The 20,273-nt window shown below is 35.7% G+C and overlaps 2 protein-coding genes across 4 annotated transcripts in view; one reads left to right on the top strand and one right to left on the bottom strand.

Annotated features, from left to right (window-relative positions):
- Positions 1 to 1,212, bottom strand: part of MTBP (MDM2 binding protein) — an 85,457-nt gene extending 84,245 nt beyond the window's left edge. Inside the window, exon 1 of the mRNA XM_014855295.3 lies at positions 810 to 1,212. Within this exon, the coding sequence (XP_014710781.1) occupies positions 810 to 1,212 (403 nt within the window). The remainder of the gene's footprint in view (positions 1 to 809) is intronic.
- The window catches only part of MRPL13 (mitochondrial ribosomal protein L13), a 44,071-nt gene continuing 24,989 nt past the window's right edge, over positions 1,192 to 20,273 (top strand). Inside the window, exons 1-4 of one of the 3 annotated variants that reach the window (XM_014855296.3) lie at positions 1,192 to 1,329; positions 5,063 to 5,186; positions 13,215 to 13,308; positions 17,995 to 18,055. In XM_014855296.3, coding sequence (XP_014710782.1) covers positions 1,303 to 1,329; positions 5,063 to 5,186; positions 13,215 to 13,308; positions 17,995 to 18,055 — 306 coding nt within the window. In that variant the 5' untranslated portion in view covers positions 1,192 to 1,302. Of the gene's footprint in view, positions 2,151 to 5,062; positions 5,187 to 13,214; positions 13,309 to 17,994; positions 18,056 to 20,273 lie in introns of all 3 variants that reach the window. The other 2 variants (XM_044743799.2, XM_044743798.2) reach the window with 2 other exon arrangements.

The raw sequence follows: 20,273 nt of genomic DNA, 5'->3' as shown, positions 1-20,273 counted from the left end.
GAAAGACTAACTCAATGCCCTCAAGACTTACGTAATCTAGTGAAATTCCAATTTCACCATAGGAGATTCTCAAGAATATGTTGTACATAAAAGAACTATGCTCTGTTCAAGTTTTGAAATAATAAATCTTAAAGCAAGCAGAGAAATAGGAAAAGCTCACTGTTTGCACATGCCTGTCAGTTAACACAAATCCAAATTTCCCCCAAAATAATAATTTCAAACTGAGAAGGGAAACCCTGTCACAATACTCTATACACAAGCACACACTTCCTCTTCAAAATGCCTGCTCTATCAAAACAAACAAAATGTAACACAGAGACCAGACAGGAGCACCAAAAAGCAATGTAATCTCAAACCGTTAAAATTGTTTTAAATTTATCACTTGTTTTTTTAACTTAATTTATGTGGGGATGTCTCCTCCCATTAGGATGTAAACTCTAGGAGGGTAATATCCTTTGCCATCGTGCTCCTTTCTGTATTATCTGCATTTGGAACACAGGAGGCAGAAATGCCCATTGAATGCATATATTTCCAAAGAGAAGAAATTCCATTAAGGCACAGAGAATCTATTCAGTTAAATTTTCACTTTGCCAAGAACTTCTGAGCGCTGGAATCTTACATCCACAAATTTATCTCTATTTTTCCACGAACATTATGATATTTTTCAGCCTTTATTAGTCGATCCCAGATACAGTCCAGCTTCCTAGGATAACTCGATGTAGGTCTCTGCCCAGCAGAACTTGATCACAAACTCAAATTTCCTCCCCTCTCTGCAAGCTGTTCCCGCGCTTTCTCAGCCCAGGGCTTACCCGGCTGCTTCTCGGTACCCTCAATGGAAGACGCCCCTGGCCCATGCTCCGCCTCCTCACTCGCTACCGACGGGAGTTTTCCTTCCCCCCAGATCACAAGGAGCAGGTACCGATCCATCTCCCCGGAGCCGAGCCTCTGTTTCAGGTCTCGGCTTCCACATCCAAACAGCCGCGCGCTGCTTATGCACTTCCGGTTCCCTTTTACTTGGGTCGGCTGGAAATTGTGGGTTCTCGGTTGGTTCTCCGCAGCTTTCCCAGCAAGCGGGTTATTTTCGGGAATGATTCTCTCAATAACTGCATTAGTCTCTCCTTTCATGACGAAACTGCTACCGTGGGAAGATTGGAGGGGACCCAGGAAAAGCGGCGAAGGAGACGAACAGCCGGCTGGCCTAGGAACTGTCATGCTTGGCTTTATGTGTTTCCCGCCGGACCAGTGATGCTGCGGGACTGGCCTGGGATCCTGGACCAAAGACTGTCGCGCTAGTGGGGAAACATGTCGAGTTTCTCCAGGGCGCCCCAGGTGAGCTTGGACTCCTGTGACTTGATGGGATGATTACACTGACAGAAGGAGTTCAATGGCTCCGGCGGGTTGAGTGAAGCTGAGTTGGTAGGAGCCGAGTCTCTGGGCCAGGAGGTGCCTTGGGAAAGCACAAACGAGGATAGTGATACTGGCCACCGCTTCCTCTCGTTCGCTGGTACCCGTCCTCTCCTCTTTTCAGTCAGCCCTTTTCATGTGTTTTGTTTTTTGTTTTTTCCCGGAAGGAGTGTTAGGGGAGAAGGTCAGAGAGGTAATAAGATGAGTCACATACGGCATTGTAGACCATTGTAAGAATTTGATTTTTACTGAGTAAATTGAGGACCTACTGAAGGTTTTTGAGCCAAGGAGCAACATGATCTCACTCAGATGTTAAAAGGAGCACTCTGGCTGCTGAATCGAGGACAGACTAGCTCAGAGATGGGGATCGGTGGAAGATAGAGGCAAAGAATCCATTTGGAAGTTATTGCAGTAATCCAGGCTAGAGATGATGGTGGCACGAACTAGGCTAGTAACAGTGTCGTGTTGGAACGTGGTCAGGTTTGTTGAAGGTGGAGCCAATAGGATTTCTTAAAAGATTGAATGTGGGCTGACAGGAAAAGAAGAAAGAAGGATTACTCCCAGGTTTTTTGTCTCCACAACTTGAAGCGTGTGCCATCAACTGAGATAGGCAAGGCTGAGATTGAAGCAAGTTTCTGATGAAAGAGCAAGAGTTCAGTTTTGGATGTGTTGGTCTGAGATGCCTCTTAGCCCAGTCCTGCTCCGGGTGTAATTCCTTCTTTGGACTAGTACTTGTCCCTGATGAGGTAAATAAAGGAAGTAAAGTTAACCATTTAAAAACTTCTATAACAATTTGATATTGTGCAGTATTTTAATTTTTTTAACCACTTTTTTTTCTATCAAAGTATCGGTCTGCAATGGATTGGAGAAAAACTAGTCTTTTGCTACGTATGGTTTAAGAAACACTGTAGTGCAGATGCCCAGTGGGCAGTTGGATACAAGTGTAGAGTTTTAGTAAAGAGGTCCAGGTTGAAGATGTAAATTAGGAAATCTTAAACATACAAATGGCATTTAAAGTTATGGGTCTGGATGAAGTCTTTGAGGAAGTGAGTAAAGAGAAGAGAATAGGACCAAATCCTGAGTTCTGGGACATTACAACATTTCAGAGGCAAGAGATAAGGGGAGAACCAGCAAAGGTGGGGGAAAAACCAACAGAAGGTGGTGTCCTGGAAATCAAGTGAAGAAGGAATACCCAGGAGAGGGGAACGATCAGCTGTGTCGAAGACTTCAAATTTACCAATGGATTTAGTAACATGAAGGTCATGGTAACCTTGACAGGCAGTAGAGTGATGATGTTGGGTGCAGGAAGGCAAAAGCCAGGTTGGAGTAGGTTGAAGAGAGAATGAGGGGAGACAAATTGGAGTAAAAAGTTTGAGTAAACTCAAATTGGAGCAAACTCTTTGGAAGAGTTTAGCTACAAAGAAGAAAAAGTAAATGAGGCAGTACCTGGTAGGGAAGTGAGGTCAAGAGTTTCTTTTTTCTTTAACTTTATTATGGAGAATTTCAATCACATATAAAAGTAGATATTGCCCAGTTTCAAAAAGCTCATAGCCACTATCATTTCATCTGTACCCTCATTCTCTTCTTTCCTTATGAATTTGAGGTAAAATCTCAGATTAATATTTCATCAGTAAATATTTCAGTATGTTCTCTACAAGGTAAGGATTTCTTTTTTAATTTTTATTGAGTTAATGATAGGTCACAATCTTGTGAAATTTCAGGTGTACATTATTGTTTGTCTGTCTTGTTGTAGGTGCACCCCTTCACCCTTTGTGCCCACCCCCCACCCCACCTTTCCCCTGGTAGCCACTAATCTGTTCTCTTTGTCTGCGTTTTTAAATTCCTCATATGAGTGAAGTCATAGAGAGGTTGTCCTCTATCTGGCTTATTTCACTTAACATAATTCCCTCAAGGTCCATCCATGTTGTTGCAAATGGGACGATTTTGTTCTTTTTTTCAGCTGAGTAGTATTCCATTGTGTGTGTGTATGTGTGTATATATATATATATATATACACATGTATACATATATACGCACACATATGTATATATATATATATATATACACACACATCACATCTTCTTTATCCAATCATCTGTTGATGGGCACTTAGGTTGCTTCCACGTCTTGGCTATTGTAAATAATGCTGCAGTGAACATTGGGGTGCATGGGACTTTTGGAATTGCTGACTTCAAGCTCTTTGGATAGATACCCAATAGTGGAATAGCTGGGTCGTATGGTTTTTTTTTAAATTTTTTGAGGAATCTCCATAAGGTAAGGAGTTTAAAAAAAAAATCTCAATACCATTTATCAAAGCTGAAAGAAAAATTAACTGCAATTCCTTAATATTATCAAGTATCTAGTATGTGTTCAAATTTCCAATTTTCTCATATATATTATATAAATACATAATATTTTTACAGTTTGTTCCTTTGGATTAGGATCCAAAATGCAGTAAGTTGCTATGTTTTATAATTCTCTCTCAATAAATAGCTTCCAATTCCTATTCCTATCTTTTTCCTTGCAGTTCATTGAAGAAACAAGGTTGTCCTGTATAGTTGCCACAGTTTGAAGTTTTTTACCAGTTCATAAGCTGAGAGTGGTAGGGAAAGGATATGGGCTAGAAGCTGTCTTTGTTTACAAAGGACATGATCATCTCTAAAAAATCAGAGGGAATCTACAAAGAGCTACCAGAATTGATAAATTTAGCAAGGTTGCAAGATACAAGACCAATATACAAAAATGAAGTGTATTTCTATGCAGTAGCAACAAACAATTGGAAATTAAAAATACAATACCGTTTACAGTGGCATCAAAATGTTTGAGTAGGGGTAAATCTGACAAAAGGTGTGCAAGGGGAATGAGGTAGATACTAGAAAAATAACAGGAATAAAACAGAATTGGTAAGCAATTTTATAAGCTGATTTGAGGTTTGTGATAATTAAAAACCAGCTAGCCTAGTTGTATTTTTTTCCAGCATTGTTTCGTTGCTTGTGTATATGCAAAGGGAAAGCATCTAGTTGAGGTCTTCCTGGGCTGTAATTTTCTTAGAATGTGAAGGCGCTGATGGGCACTGCAAAGATGGTGGCCTGTGCCTGAGGCAGCCTAAAGATGTCCGTGTAAGGCAGTTTTTTAAATGTTAAGCTTTTTCAACATCATCCATTTATGCTCTTCCAGCTACACTCTTATATTTAACTCTCCATTAGAATTAAACTACTGAATAGTCTTTAGTTCTTAATTGGCCACTCATCTTTTAATGTACTGTTTCTACTAATCTCAAAATATTTTTGAAGACCTTCATAAACAACTTCAGCTTTCATAAGAGCTTCTCATTACCCCTCCAGATATTATTCTATGTGATATGAAAAGTATAAATCATAATATAAAGGGATATATGTCTTTGGACTGTTTTTAATAAAACATAATCCATATTGTTAAGAGAAAAGCAGGCAGGAAAAACTACTGTGTTAATCTGCAGAATTCTGAGAAAAGATCCCCCTTTTTCAGAAATAGAAATAAAAACATTATTTAGTGGTAGGATCTTTTTTCAAAGATTATTGACATTAACTGTAGACTGCATGTGATGGTATATAATAATAAACTCAAATATTTTCATTTTAATTAGAATTTTCTTTATTTCCTCTTCTTTTTTTTCAAGCAATGGGCTACTTTTGCTCGAGTTTGGTATCTCTTAGATGGGAAAATGCAGCCTCCTGGGAAACTTGCTGCTATGGCATCAATTAAACTTCAAGGATTGCATAAACCTGTGTACCATCAACTGAGTGAGTAGCATTTTAGACCTGTTATTAGTAACCACAGTTTTCATGCTAGGATAGAATCTTGAAGAAGTTTCTGCTGTTTTTAAGGACCTCTTTATTCCTGAGAATTCTTTATTCCATTCATGCTAAAAACCTACTAGGATGCTAAAGTGAATTTGGCTTATTCATAAGGAAACCATACAGACCAGTTTGCCTGTGACAACCCCATTTTACGCCATTGCCCCAGCAAAATTATCAGTGGCCCTTCCTTTCACTCTCAGAAATATCCTGATTTGGACTATAAATTAAATGTTTACTCTTATACATGCCTCTTCATGTGGCAAAGTACATTTGAATAGAGAACTTTTGAAAATGAGCAAATAAGCTTGCCCTCTCTTCTAGAAACCTTTTCCCTCAGAAAGATATATAGAGCTAGCTAGGCATGGAAAGTTTACTTTTCACTGTTTTGAATTAATAGATTTGCTTTTCGGTATCCTTTTCCAAAACAAAACAAAAAAGTTGTTTTCTTGCTAAAATACTTCTGCTTATTATAGGTAGTTTTGATTGACGTCACTTACCTAGGTGCTTCAGCGTCCACCCTGCAAGATCCAGGTGTCAGTCCTTACTCTTCATCTTGCTTGACCTGTCAGGATTTATTGCAGTTGATCACAGTTTTAACTTTTTATTTTTAAATATGAAATATACAAAGATATACAGATAGAGCTGTATGTATCTATCTATATTACTACAGCTAATATTTTAAAGTAAATTCACAAGAATGATGATAATGAAATGAATACCCATACACTAAGCATTTGAATTGTTTCCAATTTTTTTGTCATTACAAACAACATTGCTATCAATGTTCTTGTACCTTTTTCCCGGTGAGCATCTGGAAGAGTGTCTCCGAGGTCTGTCTATAGGACAGGAATTACTGGGTTCAAAGGTGCTTGGGAAGCTAGTTAGTCTTCATGTGAAAGTACTCTCCTGCCAGCAGCATGTAAGAGTTTTCATTATTCCTCATCTTTAGTAACATTGCTATTTTCATTCTTTTTAATTTTGCCTACTCTGGTAGATATAAAATGCTCTTTGTGGTTTTAGTTTGCATTTTCCTGATTACAAATGGAACTAAGTATCTTTTCATTTGGTTTATTGGCCTTTTATAATTTCTTATTCTGTGAAATGTCTGGGCATGTCTTTTGCCCATTTTTCCACAAGGTTGTTTGTCCTTTACTTTTTTCTAACTTTTGTTAGAAAGTTTTCACATTTTTAGAAAAGCTCAAAGAATAGTACAGTGAATTTCTTTATATCTCCTACCTAGATTACACAGTTGTTAACATTTTACCATATATTTTTTTGCTCAAATCATTTGAAAATAAGTTGCAGATATCATTATGAATATCTCCCACTAAATACTTAATAAATATATCTTAATAAATATATCTCCCACTAAATACTTCAGCATATGTCTCCTAAGAATATTTGCCTATATAACCAAAATGCCATTATCACACCTAAATGTTAACTTTTATAGCCATTCCTGGATGTATGACCATGATTTGTAATGTTATTTTTCTGGGAACTTGTATGTCAGTTTTGAAATAAACATGTTTACAGTGATTGTGAGCACATGATACGTACTTAATAAATGCTAATTAAACCAATAAGTGTTAGAAAAAACTTAAAACACAACATATTTGTAAATTGAAAATTGCTTGCAGTTTAAGTTTTGGTTCTAGTGACATCTTGTGGACATGAAGCTTTGCTGATTTAAGTTATATTTTATAATACAGTGAAACCAATGCAATTCGGTCTTTAAAAAGCAAATTTCTAATTTCATAGAAAAGCTCTTCTTCCTTACTAGAAAAGGATGACCTGACAGGCAGCCACAAAATTTCTCTGGTGTTCTAACAGAATGTTCATTCATCAGTACTTACAGAATACTTTTGCAGTAATGACTGCTTGTAAGGAAGCAGAACTTTCATTCAATGGACTGGTATGTGCTATACTTTAAGAAGAAGTTAGGTGACTACTTGTAATTCCATTTCCCTCAAATTTTATAGAAGAAACGGGGAATTCTTTTCCTAGTTCCACATCATTTCCATCTTTACCTAGACCACATTTTCTGTAAAAAATAGCCTTATAAATGGAAAGTCGGTTTCCCACAACACTTCACAAAATCCAGTGGACCTATAAAGTAATTCAAATGTCATATACGTTATTCAGATATGTAACATACATGATATTTGAACTACTTCATTGGTATCCCCTCCTCCTTCTAATTAGACCTACCCTCCTGAGTTTGGGACTTGGGAGCTTTTTGAACATGTTTCTTTTTCACTGATAAATAAAAAGAAAGGGCACATGGTGATTTTTGGATTATGATTTATTCTTCATGAGGACTCCACTCTTTTCACTGGGCACAGATTAATTAGTTGAGGAGGACTATATGAGTGTTTAAAAGAAGCAGAGGGAAACCTTTCTTTAGCATTATCTAAAGTTACTATTAAATTTTCTTAAAATGCTCCTGGTCTACATGGACTGAAATAAAATAAAACTTGCACACAGATCTCAAAGGTTCATATTAGATTATGTCTAATCTCTAGTCTTCTGCCTTGTATTATTTATTTAAATCTTTTAAGGACTTCTTAGAAAAAAAAGTTTAGGATGCTCTTCTTAAAGCTACCTAGCTAACGTGTTTTTCTCTTTTTACTCTTCAGTTAAGTGTCAGTCTATTTCAAATGTTAACAATTGCATCATTTTAATTTTGTGATCTTAATTGTACATTTATTCTTCACCTCATTCCTGGAATATCATTGTACAAAGCACTGAAGGATATTTTTGCTCTAGATTATATGTATAATATTTACCTCTTTAGAAGTGAATATTTAGATATTATCAATAAATTTAAACAACATGGCTTGTTCCTATCAAAGCGTCTTTACGACATCTTTCCTATTACAGCATCTTTACACTCAGTAGATTTTGTGTAACCTACATGATCATCCCTTATATTGGCTGTGTACAAGTTCAGGGATGCCAAAAATAATGTTGAGGTAGGCATTTGAACATTTGTCCTTCAAGGCTAGATACAAACATAAAGGCCAAAGCCAAACTTTGTTGTTTATCACTATGTTGCAATAGCTGTTTTTCACACATTTCTCAAACCATATTTCCTATGGAGACCCAATATATAAAAGCAGTGCTGCGCTGGTTGGAGGAGGGAGAAGACCCTAGATCCTTGCCCCTTTGAGTTACCTTCTTAGGTCCCTGAGATTCTATCAGATGCAGTTTAAAAACCACTGAGCTAAAGCAAAGCGCTTATAAGGAGGAATTTGACTCTGAAGGAGATAAAAATACAAGCTACAGACTGGAAGAGAATATTTGCAAGCCACGTAGCCAACAAAGGACTAATATTTATAATATATTAAAAACTCTCAAAACTCAGCAACCCACCCTCTTGGCATAGTTGGGAGTGTGTCAGTCTCATAAAAACTCTGAAAACTCAACAGTAAAAAAAATAAATGATCTAATTAGAAAATGGGCAAAATCCATGACCAGATGGAACATAAAAAAATGTTCACCATCATTAGCCATTAGGGAAATGCAGATGAAAACCACAAGGAAATATCATTACACATGTATTCGAATAGCTACAATAAAAAATAGTGGCAACAGGGGCTGGCCCCGTGGCCGAGTGGTTAACTTCGCGTGCTCCGCTGCAGGCAGCCCAGTGTTTCATTGGTTTGAATCCTGGGCGCGGACATGGCACTGCTCATCAAACCATGCTGAGGCAGCGTCCCACATGCCACAACTAGAAGAACCCACAACGAAGAATATACAACTATGTACTGGGGGGCTTTGGGGAGAAAAAGGAAAAAAATAAAATCTTTAAAAAAAAATACATAGCAAAGTATTTAAAAAAAAATAGTGGCAACAGCAAACGCTGGTAAGGATGCAGCAAAACTGGGTTACTCATACATTGCTGGTGTGAGTGTAAAACAGTATAGCCAGCCTGGAAAAGAGTATGGCAGTTTTATAAAAACCAAACATGAGCTTACCATACAGCACATCGATTACACTCGTGGACATTTATCAAGAGAAATGAAAGTTAACACAAAAACCTGTACCAATTAATAATACCTCCACCCCATTACTCTGTATCCCCCTATCTTATCAGCTTCTTGCATATTGTTAGTTTTGTATTTGTTTATTGTCTAGTTGCCTCCACTAGAAAGTAAGATTCATTACAAACAGGGACTTTAGTTTCACTCATTGCTATATTCTCAGCATCAAGAACAGTACCTGGCATTAGTATGTACATGGTAAGTAATGAGTGGATTATTTAATTAATGGAAAAGGAGATTTTATATATAGGAGATTTTATATAAAGCAGATTTTTGGAAGAACCCAAGACTCCTACCAATCTTAAGAGAGATCTCCATCTGAATCTACACTTGCATGAGGTCTGGCTAGCTCAGACAAGTTTGAATGGTCTGATTTCTAAGATAAGAACTAGAAGCTTCTCCCGTGAAACCTAAGAAAGGAATTGAGTGGGAGGCAGAAATGATAGAACAAGCCCTATTTACATCAAAGTGACCACGAGGGTTTTTTTTAAACATTTATCATGACTGGTACCTCTCTCACATAAGTGATCTACAATTAAGAGCCTTCAACAGGTAGCTTATAATCTAGCTGGAGGGAATAAAATCACGCAAAGGGTAGGACAGAGAGAGTTAAATCAGATCATAAGAGAGATTCAGGCATCTTTACAGAATTAAAGGAAGTTGGTATTAGGAAAGACTATGGGAAAAGGACTGATATTTATGTTGGAACTTGATATTTATGTTAAACTTGGATAAAATTTAACAAGTGGAGATAAATTAGGAGGGCATTTCTAGTGGAAGGAACAAAGACAAAAGATTGGAGGACGTGTGTAGGCATGCCTGTGTGTGTGTGTGTGTGTGAGAGAGAGAGAGAGGGAGAGAGAAGGAGAGGAATAGGAATAATGGGATAATGCTTCAGGGAATAGCAAGTATAGCAAGTAGTATGGCCTACCTGGTACATACAGCGGTGTGGGAAAGAACCGGTAAATAAGGCTAGAAAATCTGAGCCTATACTGTAAGTGTCCTTGAACACCTGCCTAAGGAGCTGGTACATGGTGAATTACAAAAGTGGCAAATAACTCTAATGTAGGAACAATATCTTGAGGAGGATTTCTGAGTTTTCCACAGAACCTAGCAGAAAAGAGTGCACGATGGATTAGTGAGTGATATCATTGTCTCCATATGACATTCCACCCACCGCTTATTTCCGCCCTGGTTGTAGGGAAAGGGATAAGATTTGTCTTTGAAGTCATTAGAATTGGATTTGAAGTTTAACTTTCCTACTGATTAGTTACATACTCTTAGCTGAGTTGTTTAATTTGTGATTCAGTTTTCTCATTAAAAAATAAAAGAGGTGAGAGGCAAGAGGTAGATAAAGCCAACTTAATAAGATGCCCATGAGGCTTTCAGTGTTAGAAAGTAAATATGAAATGCCTAGCTTAGTACCTTGCGTGTGGAAGATGTTGAATAAATGTTACTTGCCTTCCTCCCAGGCAATTTTCAAGGGAAAATGTGAGTTAGTTCTGGCTCAGAGCAGAGAAGGACCAGAACACTGAGGCCGCAGGACTGAGAAGTGGCCCTGATAGTGTAACCCATGATGAGAACTTAGATTCCCTGACATAACACTTTTGAGTTTCCACTTTGATTGAATTAGTTTGAATTTTATTTGGCCATTTGATTTAGCACCTAATATTATAAAAAGGAGTCAGATAAATTCAGAAATCTAAGGTGGGAATTTTCGTGAATAAACACAATTCTTATTTCCAAAAATTGCTTACTGAACTTTATTTTTATTTTCATTTTTTTGAGGAAGATTAGCCCTGAGCTAACATCTGCCGCCAATCCTCCTCTTTTTGCTGAGGAAGACTGGCCCTGAGCTAACATCCAGGCCTATCTTCCTCTACTTTATATGTGGAATGCCTGTGACAGCATAGCTTGCCAAGCAATGCATAGGTCCGCACCTGGGATCCAAACCGACAAACCCTGGGCCACTGAAGCAGAACATGTGAACTTAACTGCTGTGCCACTGGGCTGGCCCCTGAACTTTAATTTTTTATAATTTTAAAGATATTAATTTCTCTTCCAGTATCTCTTGATCAGACAATAGAGCTCCAATTATGTACTTTTGCTGCATTTTATAAAATGTAAAGCTTTCTAATTAAAATTTTTTAATGAAATGTATCTATTTAGACAGAAATGATTGCATTATATCCTGGATTTTGGACTTTAACAATAATATTGGCATTTGTTTTAATATGTAATGCAGTTAAAACAAATATTGCTGCTTTGTTTTATTTAGAGTTAGTAGAGAAGTGGTTCTAAGAATGTGTTTAATAGAAATTTGACATAAATTATTAAGGGGGAATAATTTTTCCCAGATTAGATGTTCATGCATACCTTAGAGCTGAAAGAACATGATTTTCACCTGATTTGTGCTATCCTTTCTAATGTCTCTTGAAAGATCCTTTTTGATCTCTACAGTGTGTTTTGAGTGGCTCAACCTACTTTTTGCATATTTAAAGCTTAAATAACATTTAAAAAATAAATTCAGCTTCAGTGGAAAATTAAAGATTCCATTTTTCCTCCAGATAGATGTCATGGAAAGAGCCTGAACAGGGTGTTAAATAAGTTGGTGTGTGAGCTTTGGCAAATCACTTAGTCTTAAGAGGTCTTAGCTGCTTCAGCTGTAAGTGTGTGGATGAAAACTTAAGTCATTTAAGCATTCTTTGAGACTGTATAGATATCTTCTCACCCTCTTTACCTGTTCTTCTGGTTCATTTGCCCAGCTGCCTTAGTATCCAACCCTCTGTCACTTTTAGGAACTTTAATCATTTAATTTGCCAAATATTGTCAAACTATCCTTTTCACCCCACTAACAGCAAGCTCCTCAGGTCTTTCCTTCACACCTCTGGATTTCCTTTCACTCTAGTGAAGAAAACCCACCTGCTTTATTCTCTTTCCTTTCTGCTTGTCCTGGAGAGACTATGAACTTCTCTCTGAAAATTCTGTCATTCAGGTTCCAAGCTCTGCATAGAATCTTATAATGTAATCCTAGTTTTCATATACTGGCCTTATACTTCTTATTTTTTCAGTGGTGGTTTTTCTCAAATAAATAAACTTCTACAGTCTTTTGAACTTTTCCTGTTAGTACAGTAAGCATTTAATAAATGTATCTGATTATTTGATTTTGTCATGTATAGTGACTCGTGACAACTTACACGTTGACTTTTTAATTTTGTTTAGATGAACAGCCAAACTTAAGAGTACTGTTCACTGGAAAATGTGTCCAGTACACATATTTTGATTTTCAAGTCATTTGTCCTGTTTTATATATGTGTAGTCATAGTTGAGAGTGGCAGTTTAAACTTAACTAGTTAAATGTGGTTGGAAAAAACCTTGGGTTAGTACTTAAGCATAAGATCATAGTACTCCATTGTTCTCTAAGTTTGAGAAGAAGAATAATAATTCGTGATGTTTTACATTTGTTTTCAATTTGCCTATTGGTAAAACATACTTTTTTATATCTATTGCATATTGTTTTCATTTTCTCTTCTGTTTATGAGAAAATTTGTATTAGATATTTAAAGGTACTTAATATAAACATTTTTAGTGAAGTGTAATTATTAATGGGAAGAGATAATAGAAGTAACAGTAGTTTGCCTTTAAAGATGTATTGTTGTTATTGGCATCTTTGTTAAATTCTCTTTTACCTGTCAGTGTTGAGATTTTCCAAATGGCGAGCCAACTCTTGCTATACTTAGATGTTATATAAAAGAGTAACAGAAACCTGTTCAAGGATTTTGATGTTGCAGTGTGACTTGCTTTATATTTTTTAATGTGTTGTTTAGACTTTGATAAGCTTTATAAGTAACCAAGGACACTTTTTCTTAAAGTCATTATTTTTCATATGAAATCTTTTTTCTTTTTTTTTTCTTTTTAAATCTAGGTGACTGTGGGGATCATGTTGTCATAATGAACACAAGGCACATTGCATTTTCTGGAAACAAATGGGAACAAAAAGTATATTCCTCACATACTGGGTAAGAATGAATTGTCAAGGAAGATAGGCAGTTGAAATGTATTACTTTAATTTATTGATACTTTAATACTATTCATCTTATTTAAAAGAAAAAGGTATTTTCAAAATTTGACATTTAAGGAAATAGTTCTTTCTTTCCTTTTTTTTTTCCGGTGAGGAAGGTTGGCCCTGAGCTAACATCTATGCCTATCTTCCTCTATTTTGTATGTGGGTCACTGCCACAGCATGGCTTGATGAGTGGTATAGGTCTGCACCCAGGAACCAGGGCTGCAAACCCAGACCACCAAAGCAGAGTACACCAAAATTAACCACTACGCCACTGGGACAGCCCAAAGAAAATACTAATTTTACTCATGTTACGTATACACTTTACTCAATCAAAAAACCAAAAAACTATACCAAATACTAGTTATTAACTGACAATATTTGTTTTTCCTGGAAACTTTACATAACCTCTCTGATCAAGCTTGTTCTCATTTTTTAGTCAATCTTCTCACTTCTTTCTTTCTGCTTCGTATAACTGATCTTACTCTCTATCCAGAACCGTCCTGAACATCTGAAAGTACATGAGATGTTTAACAAGTGGTGAGCAAAATCCCATGTTTGCAAAATACCTAAAATTTCCACAATATTCCTCTATGCCTATATCTGAAAATAGCAATCTCATAGCTCACAGTGCAGCACGTTCATACCACCTTTGAAATGATCTCAGTTTTAGAAAGTTCTTTATGCTGTTGCGTCATAATGTTTTTCTCTAGCTGTCATGTTGGTCTTAGTTTTCCCTGTTGGGACAGTGTTAAATGATTATATCTCTTCCACATGACATCCTTCGGATAATGTAGAGACAGTGATCAGCAAGTGCCCCCTGATTTGTCTTTTCCCTTGGTCAAACATCTCTAGTGCCCTCAGAGTTCTTTATGTGGCTTCACTTCAGATATGCCCATTGTATCTTGGTCACTCTTCTCTAGAGAAAGTCATTGCTTGTCAGTATCTTTTTTAACTAAACACAGTCATCTGACTGTGTTCTGATGGTTTCCTAGTATAGCTGAGTCTTCCTCCATCTTTTAGTTATGCAGCTTCTATTGCAACAGAACTTTTCTTCAAGGCCATATCACTATGTGGTACACTAAGTTCACTATCAGCTGAAACTCCTAAGTCTTTGTCAAACAATATGCTGTTCAACCCTATCTCCTTCCTGTATGTTTTAGTTGCATTTTCATCCAACTGCAATATTTTAAGTTAACCTCATGTTAAGTTTTATCTCCAGCCTTTTAAGATCTTTTGAGATCTTGATTGTGTCATATAATGCGTTAGTTAACCCCTCATCTTCAGGTCAGGTACAAATTTAATTAAGCATACCTTCCACACTGTCATGCAAGATGTGGTGAGAATATTGATCTTTCATTCTTGATCAAAATTGTTTTATTTCCAATTGCACCTTCATTTTAGACAAGCAGACTTTGATGTTCCCATCTGTTTCTTTTCATGTCTTGCCCAGGGAGGTCTTAAGTGCTTGGAATAACTTTTTTGCTTCCTTCAGCCAGCCTTTGCCCATTCCTCCCCTTAAACACATTCATGAAATCCTTATTTGACTTCACCAGAGTAAATTCACATCCATCTTTTGTAATTTCTACTATTGGCAAATCTCTACATATAAACTGAGTTCTGTAAAATGTGGAGGTAATTGGGAAAGAAACATGAAAAGTCAGGATAACATAATGTGATAAAAGCATAAAGGGAAGTATTGACACAAAATGCTATGGTAATTCCTATAGCAATAATATCTCTAGTATTACTGCAAGTGGAGGAAAATAATAGCACAGCCGGTGGTGAACAGCTAGTGCAACGTACCCACCAGCTGGTAGTGTACCCCTCAGTAGCTCACTCACCTATGGGGGAAATCCAAACTTCTTTGCAAATTATTGGTACCCCATTACCACTACTGCTTCATAATCCTTCATTTTAGTTAACACATTGCTATTTCTTACCTTCTTGCATTTGCATGTGTTGTTCTCATTGACAGAAATGTTTTTGAGAACTCTCCTGTTTGTTTATTAAAACCTGGCTCAGATGTCACCTCTTCTGGGATATCTTCCCTATTTCCTGCACCCTCATAGGGTTAATTGCTTTTTGTTTCTCTGTTTCTGTTGACTCTTCACTTACACCTTGGACATGCTACTTTTATTAGGCTCATAACACTTTATTACAATTATGTATTTAAAATTTAACTTTCTAGTTATAAAAGTTTTAAATCATGCTAATTTTAGAAAATATAGAAAAGTTTAAAGAAGGAACTAAAATTCACCTTCCGTCCTATGACTCAACATCATAATATATATACAAATTTGCATTCTTTTTCGTTTTATTTAAGACTCTCAGCCATTTTATGTTTTATTTTTAGTCACAAGGTAGTGGTGCAGGACAGGATTTACCATACTTAATCATTGCTCTAGTTTTTGAAATTAAAATTCTGGCTTTTATACAAAGCATTGGCTTTTATAAACATCTTTATGTGTTAAGCTTTTTCAAAATATACAATTATTTAAAATAAAACTTTAGAAATGTAATGACTTTCAGGATCAAAGGGATGATCATTTTTAGGTCTTTTGATAGGTTTTTCCAAACATCAGTTTACTGTTTCAGTAGCAGTGCATAAAAATGTCTGTTATTATAAAATTGTGCAGACACAGTATTATCATTAAACATAATTCAGTAATGATAACACTCTGCTATTTTGATGGGCATTTAATTGTTTACATTTGTTTACATTATATGAAGGTCTCCATGGTTTTCTTATCACTTTCTCTGAACATTTTATCTTTTAAGAATATTAATCAACTGCTCTATTTTTTACTTTTTATAAATTTTATTTTTGATGTCCTTTGCTGTGCAGTTATTTAACTTTTATGTGATTAAGTATCTCTTTTCCTTTGTAATTTCTCCTATGTTTTCAAGTCTCAGGAAATCCTTTCTTGTCTACATATTTCATAAACATTCCCTGTTAGAGGTTGGGTGAAATGGATATATGTGCACCTTGAACTTTGACATCTAACTCTTTGGTCATCTAAAATGTATTGGCATGAGTTAGAGATATAGCTTACTATTAGATGTCTCAGTAGAATTCAACTAATCATTTTTCTTGAGCAGAGGATCCTGTTTTATTTATCTGTATATCCCCAGCATTATAGGCATTCAGTAAGTGTTTACTAAATTAATTTGAACTGAAAAAATCTTGGCTAACATTTAAAACAAATTTTCTTATACTCCATTCAGGCTGCCCCATACTGGCAAAGAAATGTAGTTAACTTTTTTGCCAGTAAAAATCAGCTCAGTATGGTGTTACTCAAGTCATTCCTCTACTCAGAATTTACGGTAGTTCTCCAAATCCTTCAGGATAAAGTGCGGACTCCTAAATACAGTGTGAATGGTATTATGCTTTAGAACTTGTCATCCCAGTGTTAAAAATAGAAAGGTAATCTTTCGTGTAGAAGGTGTAAAGTATTTTTTTTCCATAGAACGAAAGGATACAGGAATAGAAGTCTAGACAGGTATTTTTTTTTTGAAGCCGAAATTCCGTGAAATAAATAAAAGAATATCATTTTGAAAATTATCCATTTTTCTCAGCAAACTTCTAAATTTGTTTCCTTAACTTTTATTCCTAAAATATGGTTCTTTAAATCATCTTTAAAATGTTTTCAAGTCTTGTTGAAAGACACTTAGGAAAGGAATCACATTTAGGTCATCTTAAACTTTCCTTACAGAGTCTACTGACTGCATTTTCTTCTTGTCTTCCTCGAAAATCATTTAGGCTTTATTTATCCATTCAGTGTGTTTAAAACCTTACGTCTAAATATTGTTTTTGTTTTAAATTTCTTAAGCACTTTCACAAACATTTTCTCATTTGACTCATAAAAATCTTGAGAGGTAGATGGGCAGATATCATATTTCTTGTATGAGTAAACTCGTATATAAAGAGCTAAGATAAGTTGCCTAATATTATACTGATAGCCACGCACAAAACCCAAATTCCAGACCTGGATGTGGTGCGTCCAAATTACTAAGCTGCCTCTGGTACTATCCCCAGGTTTTTTTTTAATCTCCAGTTTGTCCATTTTATATAGAATTTTGATCTGAACACAATTGAAATATTTCATTACTTAGCACCAACATGTGATTCTCAGTGGTCTTTTACCAACTGTTAATAGGAAACAGCATCACGACCTGTTTAGAGTATGAACTCGACTTCAGAACCAAGTGGTCTCCCAGTACTTTTCCTGGACCTGACCCCCAGCTCATACAGACACTTTGTCTCATTTGGCAGGGAATGTGAAACATTTTGGCTCATTTCTTTTTCTTTCTTAATTCAAATAGTGATCACCTACCCTATAATAAATGAACAAATGAATGATGAATAACTTTAAATTCTGATAGAAATATAGTTATGCCAAGAACTTTTCCAAGATGTGTACCTTTTTATGAAATGATAGTTGACCACTTAAGAGACTAGCATAGTTTACAACAGTATAGGTTACTACTTAATTTTTAAGACACTAATGAAAGGCATAGTTTCCAGAAACAAGTATAATTTCCTCATAAAAATAGTTTTTGTATTATAAAAGAATGTTCGTTTTAAGAGTACTGTGCTATAGCTGACTCCCAGGTTTAATATCTTTGCTTCTGTTAACAGCTACCCAGGTGGATTTAAACAGGTAACAGCTGCTCAGCTTCACCAGAAGGATCCAGTGGCAGTAAGTCTGTTGTATTTTTTATTCATCATCATCTGTGGGAAGACTAGTTCAGACACTGTTTTTTCAATCTTCTCTTCTAATGTAGCTAGCATTTAAGGCTATAAACTCTTCACTTTAACACTATCACACAGGTTTTGATAAGTATTATCATCATTCAATTCTATATACTTTCTAATTATTGTTTAGAATGTTTTGCATTTAGTCAAAAAATTTTGTTGCCTTTCCTTTTAATTTCTTGACACCTGCATGATCACCTAGACTATGATGTATTTGCTGAAAATGTGTTGGAAAGAGAAATGGATATAGGTGTGCATATGTGTATGTATGTATTTTTATATATCCATTATATCAAATATGCTAAGTATGTTGTTCCAATCTTATAATCTTATTGACTTGTTTTGTCCACTTGATTTATGGATTACCTGGAAGAGTTACGTTAAAATCTCAATTGTGGATTATTAATTTTTCCTTGTAGTTCTTTCTGTTGTTGCTTTGTATGTTTTGAAGATTTAGTGTCAGATGAATTAAGTTTGGGATGATAATCTTACTAAAGAATTGATCAGAGTATGTACTCATGCTCTTTATCTCCAATAATGCCTTTTAATTTGAGGTCTATTTTTTTTAATATCATTATAGCTATATCAACCTTCTTTTGATAGTGTTTGCCTAATATATCATTTTATAGTTTAAATGTTACTGAGGTAGATTTTCTTTTCTTTTTTCTCCCCTTCTTTCTTGCCTTCTTTTGGATTGATTGAATTTGTTTATCAGAAGTCTGAGAATAATCAGTGTCTTTACTTTCCTCTAAATCAAATCAAAACTCTTAGAAGATTTTTAACACCCACTCTCCCTCCCAGTCCATATGGTTTCTCTGTTCAAGATTTTTTAAAACCCTTCCATTCAACATTCTTGTTATTGTTTTATACAGTTACTGATTTTTTATGATTTTCTTTGCCTACAATCCTTTCTTGTAACTCGGCCTTCCTTCTGGGATCACTTTCCTTCTCCTTGAAGTACTTCTTGTTGACATTCCTATAGTAACATTCTTTTAATAGTGAACTCTTCCTTTTTTTCCCTGAAACTGTCTTTATTTTTGCCTTCATTCTTTTTTTTTTTTTTAAAGATTGGCACCTGAGCTAACATCTGTTGCCAATCTTTCTTTTTTTCTTCTTCTTCTCCCCAGAGCCCCCCCAGGACATAGTTGTATATTGTAGTTGTGGTCCTTTTGGTTGTGCTCTGTAAGATGCTGCCTCAGCGTGGTCTGATGAGTGGGGCCATCTCCGCGCCTGGGATCTGAATTGGCAAAACCCTGGGCCGCCAAAGCGGAGTGTGTGAATTTAACCACTCGGCCACAGGGCCGGCCCGTTTGCCTTCATTCTTGAAAGAGTTTTGCTTATACTATATGCAATTCTAGGATAACCATTTTTTTCTATCGGCTTTTTGAAGCTATTATTCCAACACATTTTACCTTCCATTATTGCTGTTGATAGGTCATATGTCAATTTGTTTCTTTAAACATCCTGTCTTTTCTTTCTGGATACTTTTAAGATCTTTTCTTTGGCTTTGGCTTCATATGTTTCTTTTTGAGTCTTGTTATTTGTTTTGTTGAGGATTGGTATCTTCAGTCCTGAAAATTTGTCATCTCTTATGTCTTCTAATATTGGCTGCCTTTATCCTCTGTTCTTTCCCTTTGGAAATCTGATTATACTTAACAGTAAAGTGTCTCATTTTATTGTACATGATTCCATACCTCTCTTTCATATTTTATATTTCCCTGTCTCTGTGCTGCATTGTCGATAATTTCTTTACATCTGTGATCTAGTTCTCGATCTTTTTACCTGTGTCTAATCTGATTGACCCTTTTATTGAGTTCTAATTTCAATTATTATATTTTTCTCCTTATAGTTTTACTTTTTGTTTCTTTTTGAAATTTGCTCATCAGTTTTAATAGTCTTTCTGTTCCTTTGTCATATTGCTGTTCCCTGTCATAATTCTTTACGCATATTACACATAATTAAAACTATGTTTTAATATAGAACTACAAGGAAATTCTCTAATATTTGTGGTCTTCGTGAGTGCAATTTATTGTTTCTGCCCAGGGTACGTGGTAAGCTCATGTACTTTGGAACTTCGTCTCTGGAAATTCTTTGAGACCTATGTTAAAAATGAATTTCTTCAAAAGATTCTCCTCGCTTCTAGCAGGTGCATGAGGCTTATC

Source organism: Equus asinus, chromosome 12 (assembly GCF_041296235.1).
Source record: "Equus asinus isolate D_3611 breed Donkey chromosome 12, EquAss-T2T_v2, whole genome shotgun sequence".
Taxonomy (NCBI): Eukaryota; Metazoa; Chordata; class Mammalia; order Perissodactyla; family Equidae; genus Equus; species Equus asinus.
Note: the sequence above shows the minus strand (reverse complement) of the source record. Positions and strands in the feature narration are given on the sequence as shown.